The sequence below is a fragment of the Trichomycterus rosablanca genome, chromosome 22, assembly GCF_030014385.1.
Source record: "Trichomycterus rosablanca isolate fTriRos1 chromosome 22, fTriRos1.hap1, whole genome shotgun sequence".
Taxonomy (NCBI): domain Eukaryota; kingdom Metazoa; phylum Chordata; class Actinopteri; order Siluriformes; family Trichomycteridae; genus Trichomycterus; species Trichomycterus rosablanca.
The window spans coordinates 2,346,793-2,359,595 of record NC_086009.1 but is presented as its reverse complement, the minus strand read 5'-3'; the positions used below and the strand labels follow the sequence as shown (position 1 = coordinate 2,359,595).

Here is a 12,803-nt window from a genome sequence, read left to right as displayed (position 1 = left end):
TACTTCTGACGAATTTGACTCGGAGAGTCGGTTCATTTCGGGCATCGACTCCCAGCCGTAGTAAAAAAAATAAAAACCGTCCCGTGCCCGTTGCCCGTTCTGTCACGAGCCGCGTCCGTTAACATCGACCTAACAGATACTCGCAAATAGCGACTTAAACACGGACAACCAGCGCGTAAAAAACCCTAGATTCGTTTGTAAAAGCTGAATTAGTGTGGATTTGTTGAGGGAGGTGGAGCAGTGTTCGGTGTCGGTGGTTTGCGGGTGATGTATTCGAACCGTTTGATATAGCTAGCCGGCTAGCTAGCTGTTTGGCTAGCTAACTTCGGGTGAAGAGAAAACCGAGAGACTCGATTTGATATTTCAGGCTCGTTGTGTGTCGGGTGCTTAATTACCGCTATAAAAATAGACATCAAATCTGGTAAATCAACGTTTTACGGGGTGGTAGTGCGTGTTCGCGTCGTCACGTCGGACTTCTTCAGGTTTGAATGAATTAGAAACGGCGTAGTGACTGACATCCAGGAGAGGTTGACCTAATTAGCTGACTAGCATTCCTACTACATGGTGTAGTTCACTGGATCGTTCCTGTGCACCAAAATCACTCCGTATTTTAGCCTTTAGCAGCTTGATTGCCAGCTTTAGCAGGCGAGCTAACGTATAAACCCAAAGCAGTGCACCAGTGGACGTTAGCTGCTAGGCTAGCTCGGCTTTTCGCTTCCCAGCAGAACATCGTTTCCATCTGGAAGTGATCAGAGGAGAAACGCAGAGAAGATGCCGGCTGTGTCAAAGGGAGACGGGATGCGCGGATTAGCCGTGTTCATTTCCGACATCAGGAACTGTAAGTTACCTTTCTGATATTTGTATTATGTTAATATTGCTTCGTTTCACAATACAGCCAGCTAGCTGGTCATCAAGCTTGCAGAATTCCCTTCGATCTATTTATGCATCATCAGTTAAAACCTGATTGCAATGTCTGTTCATTTACTATTACACGGTTAGTAATTGTACCATTTGGCCTGTGGTTCATTCCCCCCAGTTTGTGCTGGTTTGGGTTCAAAGGTGAGCTGGTGGCAGTATTAGGAGTGGGCAATACAACCAAAGTCATTCCTCATAGTGTGTGTCATGTTACTGGGGCCATCCAGGTCCTTTCTTTCTGGAGTTTTGCATGTTCTCCCCGTGTCTGTGTAGGTTTAAAATATTAAGTCAAGCTTCAGTTCGATTTTTAGGTAGTTGTTTTTTACTTTTGTGCTAAAGACCAACTGAGATTATTACTGAGTAGACATCAAATTAACATTGTGGTTCATTTGTTCCCCAAATAATTGTGGCTGTTGTCAGGTGCATCTAGAAATTAATTGCTGCAGTAACAAGTTCCATTCAAATCTTGTTTACTACCAAACTATTAAAATACTTTAATTATTAAGTTCTATTAACAGCAGCAAATTTATCGGCTGCATTTCTGACTTGTGAGTATTTATTCATGTTTACATTTTCAGCATTAAGCAGACGCCTTTATCCAAAGCGACTTACAGTACAGTTACAGTATACAGTCTGAGCAATTGAGGGTTAAGGGCCTTGCTCAAGGGCCCAACAGCAGCAACCTGACAGTGGTGGGGCTTGAACCAGCAACCTTCTGATTACTAGTCCAGTACCCTAACCACTAGGCTACGGCTTGCCCTACATCACGATATGATGTAGTAGTTTTTGTGATTATATTATAATACGGTGGGTAGCACCGTCACCTCACAGCAAGAAGGTCCTGGGTTCGACCCCCAGGTGGGGCGGTCCGGGTCCTTTCTGTGTCTGTAGGGGTTTCCTTTGGGAGTTCCGGTTTCCTCCCACAGTCCAAAGACATACAAGTGAGGTGAATTGGAGATGCAAAATTGTCCATGATATCGAACTTGTGAACTGATGAGTCTTGTGTAATGAGTAACTACCGTTCCTGTCATGAATGTGACCAAAGTGTGTAAAACATGACGTTCATTATGTATAAGTACAATCTCTCTCCTCAGCCACTTATTAATTTTTCTCACATTAAATTTGCATAACACAGCTCTGCAAAGTAAATTCTATCTAAGTATAGCTATTTCTTAAAGACAAATTTACAAAACATCTCTGATGATCTGTCTGTACCACTATACAACAACATCTCTACCCGTGAAGGCATTTATATCATCAGATGGTAGATACTGTCAGATTGCTCGACCCTGGTTAATATAATTGCAAATATGATGAGATGATCTGGTGAACCCGGTGAAACAGAATTAATGAAACAATCTGATCAAAGCAAGTGTGGCATTGTTTTTTTAGCACTTTTATTTATTTATTTTTTACAGGAAAATATATAATGGGACATTTACTGTCACTATGATATGAAATACACGTTTAGTGAGGAAGGTTGTTCTGGTTATTCACACAGTGTTGAAACTATCTGAATCGAGACATTTTATGATTGTCAAAAAAAGTACCATGTTGGTTTTTGTGTAAGAAATATGCAGTACAAAACTGGGTAAAAGAAATACCAAGGCGAGTGATTTTAATATTACAACAGCAGGTACATGAGTGTTTATAAAGTACTGTTAGAAGAAGAGGACATCAGTGTCATATTATCACTGCAAGTGTTTATATAGATGTTTAAATAATATGGCTGGGAACTGGTCTGTCAAACATTTTGAACATATGTTGGTTAAGTTACTTATTAGAAAGCCTGTACTACCTGTCATCTACAATAAGAATTGGTTTTAAATCCAAAAAACAAGAATTTTCCCTAATCGCTGTTGAGTATCAGTATTAAGACCAAATTAGCTCAAACACTTTTGAATAGGCGATATTGTAAAGACAGTTACAAAGAAGATGAGGTAATGGTAAACATCACTCACAACATTCATTTTCTTGAAATTGTAACATAGAAAAGTGTTTTTTAACACTGTAATGAACAATTATAATAAGCAAAATAATTGTATTTGGTTTAGCCTAATTATTTACCCAGCCATGTACAATTTGTACTTGATTATATGGCTGAGGATTTATATAAAACATTTCACAGAGTGTCTGTGCTGTTTATCCATACATTGCTGTTTATCCATACATTGCTGTGTACGTGTACAAGGTTGTTTCATTGAACATTGATGCAGCTGAACAGAGGCTCGACTGGCACTTGCTCTGTGATGCTGTTTGAAGGCTTTTTGATGCGCACCAGCTTTTTTGGTAACTCCGAGACTTCAAATAAACCTTTAGTAGCTTGTGAGGTCATGGTGAGCAGTTAATATCTACCCTCCAACAGGGGCCCGTTTATCTGCTGTGTGCTTACAATGCCTTTATCAGACAGTTACCATTCACTCAGTTTAACAGCCAGACGGTGATCACTGGATACGTTTTTGTTAGGTTTGTTGTATTTTAACTGTAGAGTCAAGCTTCAGTTCGATTTTTTTGTAGTTTTGATTACTTTTGTGCTGAAGACCAACTGAGATTATTACTGAGAGTCTAAAAGTAGTATATTATAGCACATCAAATTAACATTGTGGTTCATTTGTTCCCCAAATAATTGTGGCTGTTGTCAGGTGCATCTGTAAATTCATCGCTGCAATAACAAGTTCCATTGAAATCTCGTTTACTACCAAACAATTAAATTACTTTAATTATTGATTTTGATTAACAGCAGCGAATTTTTCGGCTGCATTTCTGACTTGTGTGAGTATTTATTTATGTTTTGTCTGGTCTTTACATTGAATGAATAAACAGTTTGAACATAAAGTGCACACTGACTGTTCTCAGCTGTAAACTTGAGATTATTTAATTGAGCTATTCAAACATTATGCATGAGACATTCGATCCTATGTTGACCTGCAAAGTATCTCATTGTCTGCACAAGCTCAGCATCCATTAGACTGTCCGGTTATGTAACCCGACAGGTGAAGCACAAACTGATCAAATATGTTTTACTAATAATATAAAAATCAATAAACACTGAGAAAATGCAGAGTTAATAAGAGAAAATTAAAAGTTGATTCTTTTTCTATACTCATCAACCTTTTCTGGGTAAGTTTGACGTTTGTGTGGATTCGACTCGTGATTCGACAGAAGCTGCCAGTTCTGCTCTGTCATTCATATTATTGACAAATAATTTTGTTTATTAGATTAGTATGAACATGCAGTTGGGGTGAGGGTTAGTATAACAATATTGTGGTAATAGTGAATAATTGATGTAACTTATTTATGTAAACCTTCATGATGAGCCATTTCTCTAGGCAATATGACAGATATGATTTACATATTTTACTGATTGGATCTGAATACAATTCCTACTTGTGTTCCTACTCTCTTTCTCTGTACGTTCACACTGCTCTTTGTAACCTCTAAATGTGAGAGGTGTGCTTTCACAGCAAAACATAGCATAACTGGTACAGTGTAACTGTCTTATGGCGAATATCATGTGACGTTTAGTGTCTGATTAACTGAATCACTCATTCTCTACCTTTTACAAGTATATGCAAGAGGTGATTTGGAACGATTGCAAGAGAGTAAGATTTTTTAGCCCTTGTTCTCTTCTGGTGTTCTGGGGGGATGAAGTCCCCTATTGCATCTTGTACACCTAATAAGGCAACTATTATTTTATTACATGAGCAGACGACTAGAGAGGGAAAAGCTGTCCTTGTCACCAGGAACACCGATGGCGGTGGCATTGTCAGCACTCAAACTTGTTATCTCCTAAATATAGGGCAAAAGATTATGCCAGAGTTTGGTGGAGCTCTATCTACAGTGCAGTTGCAATTGAAAATATTCAGCCCCCAAATATAAAATAAGGATTTATCACTCTTAACCTTTCTGCAGAGCTTCATTTTGCTTTAATCGAAGTCCTTATTGGTTGAATGATGCAGCAAACGAAAGAAAATAAAGGAAGTAAGTTGCAGTTGGAGCTCAAAAGACTTCAGACCTCACTGAGCTGGGAAGCTTTTGCACCAGAAGAACGGATAAAGATTCCACAATAGATGTGTCACCAGATTAGACGTTATCAAGGCAAAAGGAGGTTCCACCATGTACTGAGGCTGCGGGTTGAATAATCGTGCACATGGAGTTTTGTCAAGAGAACAAGCTGTTTTTCATTTAAACTTAATCATATAATATGTATTATTAATACTCTTCCTCTGTTTACTGACTCTGTTTACCTCATCATGATACCTTTTTAAGATAACGGGGGTTGAATATTTCCGTTTGCAGCTGTATATATTTAATTATTTTTGCTAGTGAGCACAGCAATGAATTTAATCTTAGCAACATTTCGGTGTGAGATGCATGCCAGCTATTTGCTGTTGTGCATGCTGCCGGGCTCGGTCAGTGCATCTGTTTGTGCTGCATCTAAATCCACTGAGAGATGACTGTCGAATCATTTCACAGTGATCTCACAACACAAACACTCCAACAAAAAAAGTCAATATGTTCAGACTATAAAGTCTCGGTAGGTGTGACTGTTTTTAGGACTGGTGCAGCAGCTTTATCGCCTCATTTTCTTCATTGAAAAACAAGTGGAGAAGGTGTAGCTTAAAAATTGTGCTCCCTTGAGTTCCTTTGTTCCTGATCTTACTTGCAAATCAACTGACATGGCGGTGAACAAATAAAGTCTGTGCACTTGTGTATCAGGGATTCTCAACCTAAATATAACAGGTCTCATAAGCAGGACCAAACACTTAGTCACCCATTTATGATCCTTTTTATTGCCTTGATGCCGGTGCACACAAGCTGAACATAAATTAGATTTGTAGGTTTTACTGATTGTCACCTTGACCCACTTATGCAATTCGTACAATGTGGACACTCCTAATTATTCAGGTGTTTGTTTGTTTTTGCCACAACCACTGCTAACACTGTTTAAAATAAATTCTATGCTTCCAACTTTGTGGCAACTGTTTGGGAAAGACTCATTTGTGCGCTCAATCCTGTTAAACACCGCTGGGATGAATTGGAACATCAATTGCATGCCAGGCCTTCTCGTCCTACATCAATTCCAGACTTCACAAACGGTCACAAATTCAGACACACACACACACACACACACACACACACACACACATCTTGTGGAAAGCATTTCCAGAATAGTGTATAGCTCCTATAGCTGCAAGTAATTTTAATAAATTCCAAGAATTTTTCTACCGTGTGCTGAAGCTCATTGAAGAAGTCTCTGTTTGCCTGCACGCCTGCAGTGTTTTCATTTAGTGGTTGATGTTCAGGCCTGTACAAATTTGAATAGACGTTGTTCATTCCACTGTTCATAAACAGTCTAACGCTGTTGACTGTGCTTCAGTTTTGTTGCCTGGTATAGCCGACAAAACCACACACACACACCAGTGGGTGATCTGTTCTTGAACTTGAACCATTTAGCCCTCAGACCCACAGGACATTTGTGCTGCTTTTTGCTTTCCTGCGTTTTATCTTAGCGACAAACAAATAGCACAAATAACAACGAAATTATAGGATTAAGTCTGGCTGTGGTTAAAATTTATCTGCATTAATTTGTAATGATGTTTCTGATGCCGTGAATGATCTCCGCTTTAGTGAAGTTTGTGTTATTTGGGGATAAAAACCCACAAATCCTATTTCACTTGTGTTTGTTTTTTTCTAAGGCAAAAGTAAGGAGGCTGAAATCAAGCGCATTAACAAAGAGCTGGCCAACATCCGCTCAAAGTTTAAAGGAGACAAGGCTCTGGACGGCTACAGCAAAAAGAAGTATGTGTGCAAGCTGCTCTTCATCTTCCTCCTGGGCCACGACATCGACTTCGGCCACATGGAGGCGGTCAACCTGCTCAGCTCCAATAAATACACCGAGAAGCAGATAGTGAGTGAAGACGTCCTTTATTTATCTCTGTGTGCTGTAAAAGTGGGATTATTTTGTTTCGTAACACTTCAGCTGCTCACCACATGTCTTCAGTAGGAGACAGATCTGTACTTCAGGCAGGCCAGTGTAGCACCTGCACTCTCTCACTAAGGTTTCCTGTCACGTTCACACAGATTGTGGCTTCACAAGGTTTTTCCTGACTCGAGCAGGATGTCCCTGAAAAGAACATCGCCAGCATTTGTTGCTTTAAAATGCGCTTTAAAGGACTAAACCTTGATGTTACAAATTTGATAACTTTATATAAGATAAATATGTATAATGTATGTACTTTATTCAGACCTAATAATCTTAATTTTTGGACAATGTGTGGGAGGCACGATGGCACAGTGGGTACATTTACATTTTCATCATTTGGCAGACGCTTTTATCCAAAGTGACTTACAGTACTGTGACGGTATACTGTCTAAGCAATTGTGCGTTAAGGGCCTTTCTCAAGGGCCCAACAGTGGCAACCTGGCAGTGGTGGGGCTTGAACCAGTGACCTTTTGGTTACTAGTCCAGTGCATTAACCACTAGGCTACAACTGCCTACAACTGTGCAGCAAGAAGGACCTGTGTTCAATTCCTGGCCGGGCAGCCAGGGTCCTTTCTGTGTGAAGTTTGCATGTTCTCCCTCTGTCTGCATGGGTTTCCTCCCATAGTCTAAAGACATGCAAGTTGTGGCCTAGCGGTTAAGGTACTGGACTAGTAATCGAAAGGTCGCTGGTTCAAGCCCCGCCACTGCCAGGTTGCCACTGCTGGGCCCTTGAGCGAGGCCCTTAACGCACAATTGCTTAGACAGTATACTGTCACAGTGTTCTGGTGTACTTCGGTTTCTCCCAATTGGAGCTACTACTTAATGTGAGAGAGTATGTGTGTGTGTGTGCGTGTGTGTGTGTGTGTGCGCACAACCTGTCCAGGGTGTTTCCTGCCTTTTGCCCAATAAATCAGACCCACCACGACCCTGACCAGGATACAGCAGTGGTAAACCGCACAGTAAATGAATAAATCCAATGTAAAACTATCACTGCAGCTGTAAATCAGTGAAGGTTATATTTTTACTGGGTGAGTGACGCTCGGTGCCATGTCCGCTCTCCATGAGCTCTAATTATCTCCTGCTGATCTTCCACCCACCTCACCAGTCAGACACACACACTGTACAGTCACACACACACACACACACACACACACACACACACACACACACACACACACACCGCGGGTGCAGAAACCCAGCAGTCGTGTCCACACACAGACACAGAACTGCACCGTAAAGCTCTGCCAGCTGCCCTGTTGTACTTTGTACAGAGGCAAACATTTTCTCCGTGATGATCTCGAGTCAGGCCGGTTTACAGCGCACCACTCCCTTTTCCTGCTGTTTTTCGTCACACTGCACTGCAGAATGTGATGATGCCATCACTTTTTGGAGGAACACTTCCTGTGAAGTCATTGTTTCAGTGCCCCATATTCTCAGCTTTTCTAAGACTCACTTAACTTTTGTTCAGTCGCAGTCGGACGACCCCATTGTTATCTCGTAAAGTAAATACAGACGAATTCCTGTCATTCTTTTTAACTCTTTTTATCTGGCTTTTATTTTCAGTGGGATATTATTAAAACCTCTGTCCAAAATGTAATTCCTCTTTATGATTTCTTCAGATTAAAAAGCAGAAACTTGGTATTTTGTCAGCGTTATCTTCACCATGTCTGCCCTATTCATATTCACAGCTACTAGTTTGAGACAGTAACAAATAATACCTGTTCTTTAATCAACAGCATTGGTCAGTTTAACACGCTTGGTTTAGTGTGCTAACCAGCCATTTTTGTGCACACGGTTGTGATGTTTCATCTGATTTTTCTAATCCAGATGTTTGCATTTCATTTTGTCTAATGGTCCTGAAGGGAATCCCAAATTTTGTGCTGCCAATATTTAGTTTCTTACTTAATATGTTTTGTTAAGCTAATAAAAGTAAACTGCAGTTTAGGTTTACTACAGTGTGTGTGTGGTGTGTGTGTGGTGTGTGTGTGGTGTGTGTGTGGTGTGTGTGTGTGTGGTGTGTGTGGTGTGTGTGGTGTGTGTGTGAAACATTACTACAGGCATAACTATTCCATCTATTCTGTTGTGTACAGTGTTTTCCTAAATGTTTATGCTGTTGGTGTGTAAGAACATAATTCAGATTAGTGTTTGACCTCAGACAGCTGGTCAGATTCAGTTGAACTCGTCTGCTTACTGCTCCTCTTCACACTTAATCCCGTTAAGCAGACGGACGGAACCACGTTCCTTTAGCTTTTGATTTCAATTTTGTCTTTCTAATATTGCCTGTACAGCCCTCTAACGCTAATATTTAATTCTGTTCTATTTATTAATCATTCATTCCTCCTGCATAACTACTTCATCCTGAACAGGATTGTGTTTGATCCGGCCCAACCTGAAAACACTGGGCACGAGAGAGAAATGCACTCTAGACGTGGCACTGATCCATCAGTGACCCACCCATTCACTTTCTCATTGACAACATGGGGCGATTTAGAGCACCCAGTCTGCTTTCTGTATTTAGTTGGGGTGTGGTAGGAAATTAAAGTACCTGCAGGACACCAATTCGGACCCTGGGAGAACAAGCCAGACATACAATGATTATAGGCGAGTTTTAAACTTTGGCGTTTGATGCGGTGCAGCACACACGACCTGCTGTGCCACCGTGTTTGCTCTGTTGGGTCTTTATCAGCCTTTATCAGATTATTTATTTCTTTATAAATCGAATACGGTTCCTAAACGTAAATGCAGCTGAAACTTGGGAATAATGTGTAATTAACACTGAGAATCAATATTATCCACTCAGACTTTTTAGATTTTTGAAATTGGTGGTACTGGGGGGCCTGAAAGATCAACATTATTATTATTATTTTAATATCCTATCAGCTGATGTTGTGCCAAGCCTGACAGGTTTATTTACTTCTTTATGGGACAGTGTGAGCCAAGCTACAAGACGATTTTGTAAAACATCCTCTGTGACCCCATCTGCATCTTAAGCAACCCCAGATTGAAAATGGCTCATAAAGCGTGATCATGTCGATTAGCCTTTGCAGATGTTGGTATTTGATCTAGATATTCTAGGAGCTTTATTACATCAGTCGTGTTAGAACACCGCCCACCATGTTATGTTAATGTAGGTTCTCTCACAAGTAGCCTTGGGACACAGGCTGTGTTGAATTTGGTGCCCACTTTAAACAAGACAACAAGTCAGCAACCAAGAAATCTCTAGACGTGTAATCATTAATTCCGTGAGTCAGTAGATTTTTCACCGTGCTTTTCTTTTCCATCGCACTAATAATCCGGCGTTTTCGACTGTCGGATGCGGAAACACGACCGTGTAGATGTTTGTGTCCTTTATGTAAGGCTTACTTACTCACTAAGGCTTGGTTAAACATCTATTACAGTATAGCAAATACATATTAGCTATTGTTATGGGTAAGCCCCTTGACTCTCAGACTGTGTGGTCTTTAAGAAGCTCAGTTATAAGCTAAAGCATGTGTTCCCACGCCTGCTTAACTATACCTGTTAATTTTACACGGAGCTGTATTCACGTGCTGCTTTCTCTCAGCAAGATGGAGCAGGTAGTTTAGAGCATTTTTAGCCTTTAGCGCATCATTCTTTAGCTGCGCAAACTTGCGTTAGTCTTAAGTGCCAAAACTCTGATTATTAATATACTTATAATATAATATATATAAAAAAACACATCCTGAATTAATGCCCAAAGTACAACAGTGAAAGACAAAAACTACATATGCCCAGTACATCAAAAGAAACTCTCACACAAGGTAATACAGAAATAATCATCGATTTCCTTAATAATATAAAACTGAAAACATATATATTTATAAAACTAGCATAAAACACTGATTTTAGGACACAGATGCAATAAATGCATGTGTTCAAGTCAATAATCACATGGTCTGCATTATTTCTTTTATTAATTGCTCAGTTATACTCCATTATTGGCTCGGTGGGTAGCACTGTCGCCTCACAGCAAGAAGGTCCTGGGTTTGATCCCCAGGTGGAGCGGTCTGGGTCCTTTCTGTGTGGAGTTTGCATGTTCTCCCTGTGTCTGCATGGGTTTTCTTTGGGAGCTCCGGTTTCCTCCTACAGTCCAACGACGAGCAAGTTGTAGCCTAGCGGTTAAGGTACTGGACTAGTAATCGAAAGGTCTCTGGTTCAGGCCTTGCGACTGCCAGGTTGCCACTGTTGGGCGCTTAAGAAGGCCCTCAACCCACAGTTGCTTAGACAGTGTACCGTCACAGTGCTGTAAGTCGCTTTGGTTAACAGCATCTGCTAATTGGTGAAAATGTAAATGCAAGTGAGGTGAATTAGAGATGCTAAATTGTCTGTGAACTGTTGAGTAACCAAAGTGTGTAAAACATGACGTTAAAATCATATTAAATAAATAAATACTCCATTATTGGTCTGGTTTACACTCTACCTTTTTCTTACAATGACTTTTTAACACAAATGTGGGTGAGCTGTAATTAAAGTCTCCAGTTCTAGATCAGAGTAGATAAACATGCTGTTTAGGACATTCGCACAGCTCATTAGTGGGAGCATCGCAGCTCGTGTCCAGTATTTAACGTGTCTGTCTTTCTTTCACAGGGTTATCTGTTCATCTCAGTTCTGGTTAACAGCAACAGTGAGCTGATCAGACTGATCAACAACGCCATAAAGAACGACCTGTCCAGCAGAAACCCCACCTTCATGTGTCTGGCTCTGCACTGCATCGCCAACGTGGGCAGCAGGGAGATGGCAGAGGCCTTCGCCGGAGAGATCCCTCGCATTCTGGTGGCAGGGTAAGAGGATCAGAAACAATAAAGGGGAATGGAAACCTTTCTGTACAGCGCTGGTGGTTTAGCGGAATACACTGTTACACCACTTGTGTTAATTTCTTATTCGTTTGGCAGGGACACGATGGACAGCGTGAAACAGTCTGCTGCTCTGTGTTTGCTGCGTCTCTATAAAACGTCTCCAGACCTGGTGCTGATGGGAGAGTGGACCTCCAGGGTGGTGCATTTGCTCAATGATCAGCACATGGTGGGTCAGAATAAACACACAGCAATCCGTACACCCCCCTTTTCTCTACATCATAATATAATATTTATTATTTCTTTATTTATTTATTTGCATGTTTATTTACGCTACAAAAATGTGCAAACAAGGTATTTAGAGCTTGAAATAAAGGAACTATGCGTCTCTTGTGAATCCGCTGCCACTTGCACAACCCCCAGCGGGTGTCACGGTGGTCCTGGGTTCGATTCCCAGGTGGAGTTTGCATGTTCTTTCTTTGTCTGTGTGGGTTTCCTCAAGGAGTCCAAAAACAATCCGTCAGGTTAATTGGAGATACAAAATTGTCCATGACTGTGTTTGACATTAAAGACTTGAACTGATGAATCTTGTGTAACCAGTAACTACCTGTCCTGTCCTGAATGTAACCAAAGTGTAAAACATGACATTAAAATCCTAATAACTAAGTAACTCCACACCCCCCAGTATGATCCCCTGTCGGCGTTAAGCGAAACCCGTGCAAACGCCCTGGACCAGTCCCTGGACCAATGGCAGTGGGAAGAGACCCGTCTGACCTTCCCTATGAAACACAGGCAGTTGTGTTTTGTGTGTATGCCCGGCCGGGTCAATGCCTCTGTTTAGATTGGAACTCGTGACGTCTAGCAATCTACAGTGGTGTGCTAAAGCGTTAGACCTCTGCGCCACCAGAGCACCGCTGTTTTAAATATTTAATCCCATTTTATCTTCAAAAAGTTTCTTACTTTTAGATACCGTCTTGAGGCTGCTACATAGTTTTGATGTTATCGCTGTTTCAGCCGTGCTGTGCTTAAATTTTATCTGAAAGAGACACTCAAGTGCTTTTCTCTAATATCAGCGTTTGTCTTTGTCTCTT

At 40.9% G+C, this 12,803-nt stretch overlaps 1 protein-coding gene across 2 annotated transcripts in view; it reads left to right on the top strand.

The window, feature by feature from the left end:
- Nucleotides 1-106: 106 nt before the first annotated feature.
- ap2a1 (adaptor related protein complex 2 subunit alpha 1) overlaps nucleotides 107-12,803 on the top strand; it is a 32,952-nt gene continuing 20,255 nt past the window's right edge. For both annotated transcript variants that reach the window (XM_062984924.1, XM_062984923.1), the window contains exons 1-4: nucleotides 107-838; nucleotides 6,615-6,826; nucleotides 11,507-11,700; nucleotides 11,812-11,941. In XM_062984924.1, the coding sequence (XP_062840994.1) occupies nucleotides 772-838; nucleotides 6,615-6,826; nucleotides 11,507-11,700; nucleotides 11,812-11,941 (603 nt within the window). In that variant the 5' untranslated portion in view covers nucleotides 107-771. The remainder of the gene's footprint in view (nucleotides 839-6,614; nucleotides 6,827-11,506; nucleotides 11,701-11,811; nucleotides 11,942-12,803) is intronic.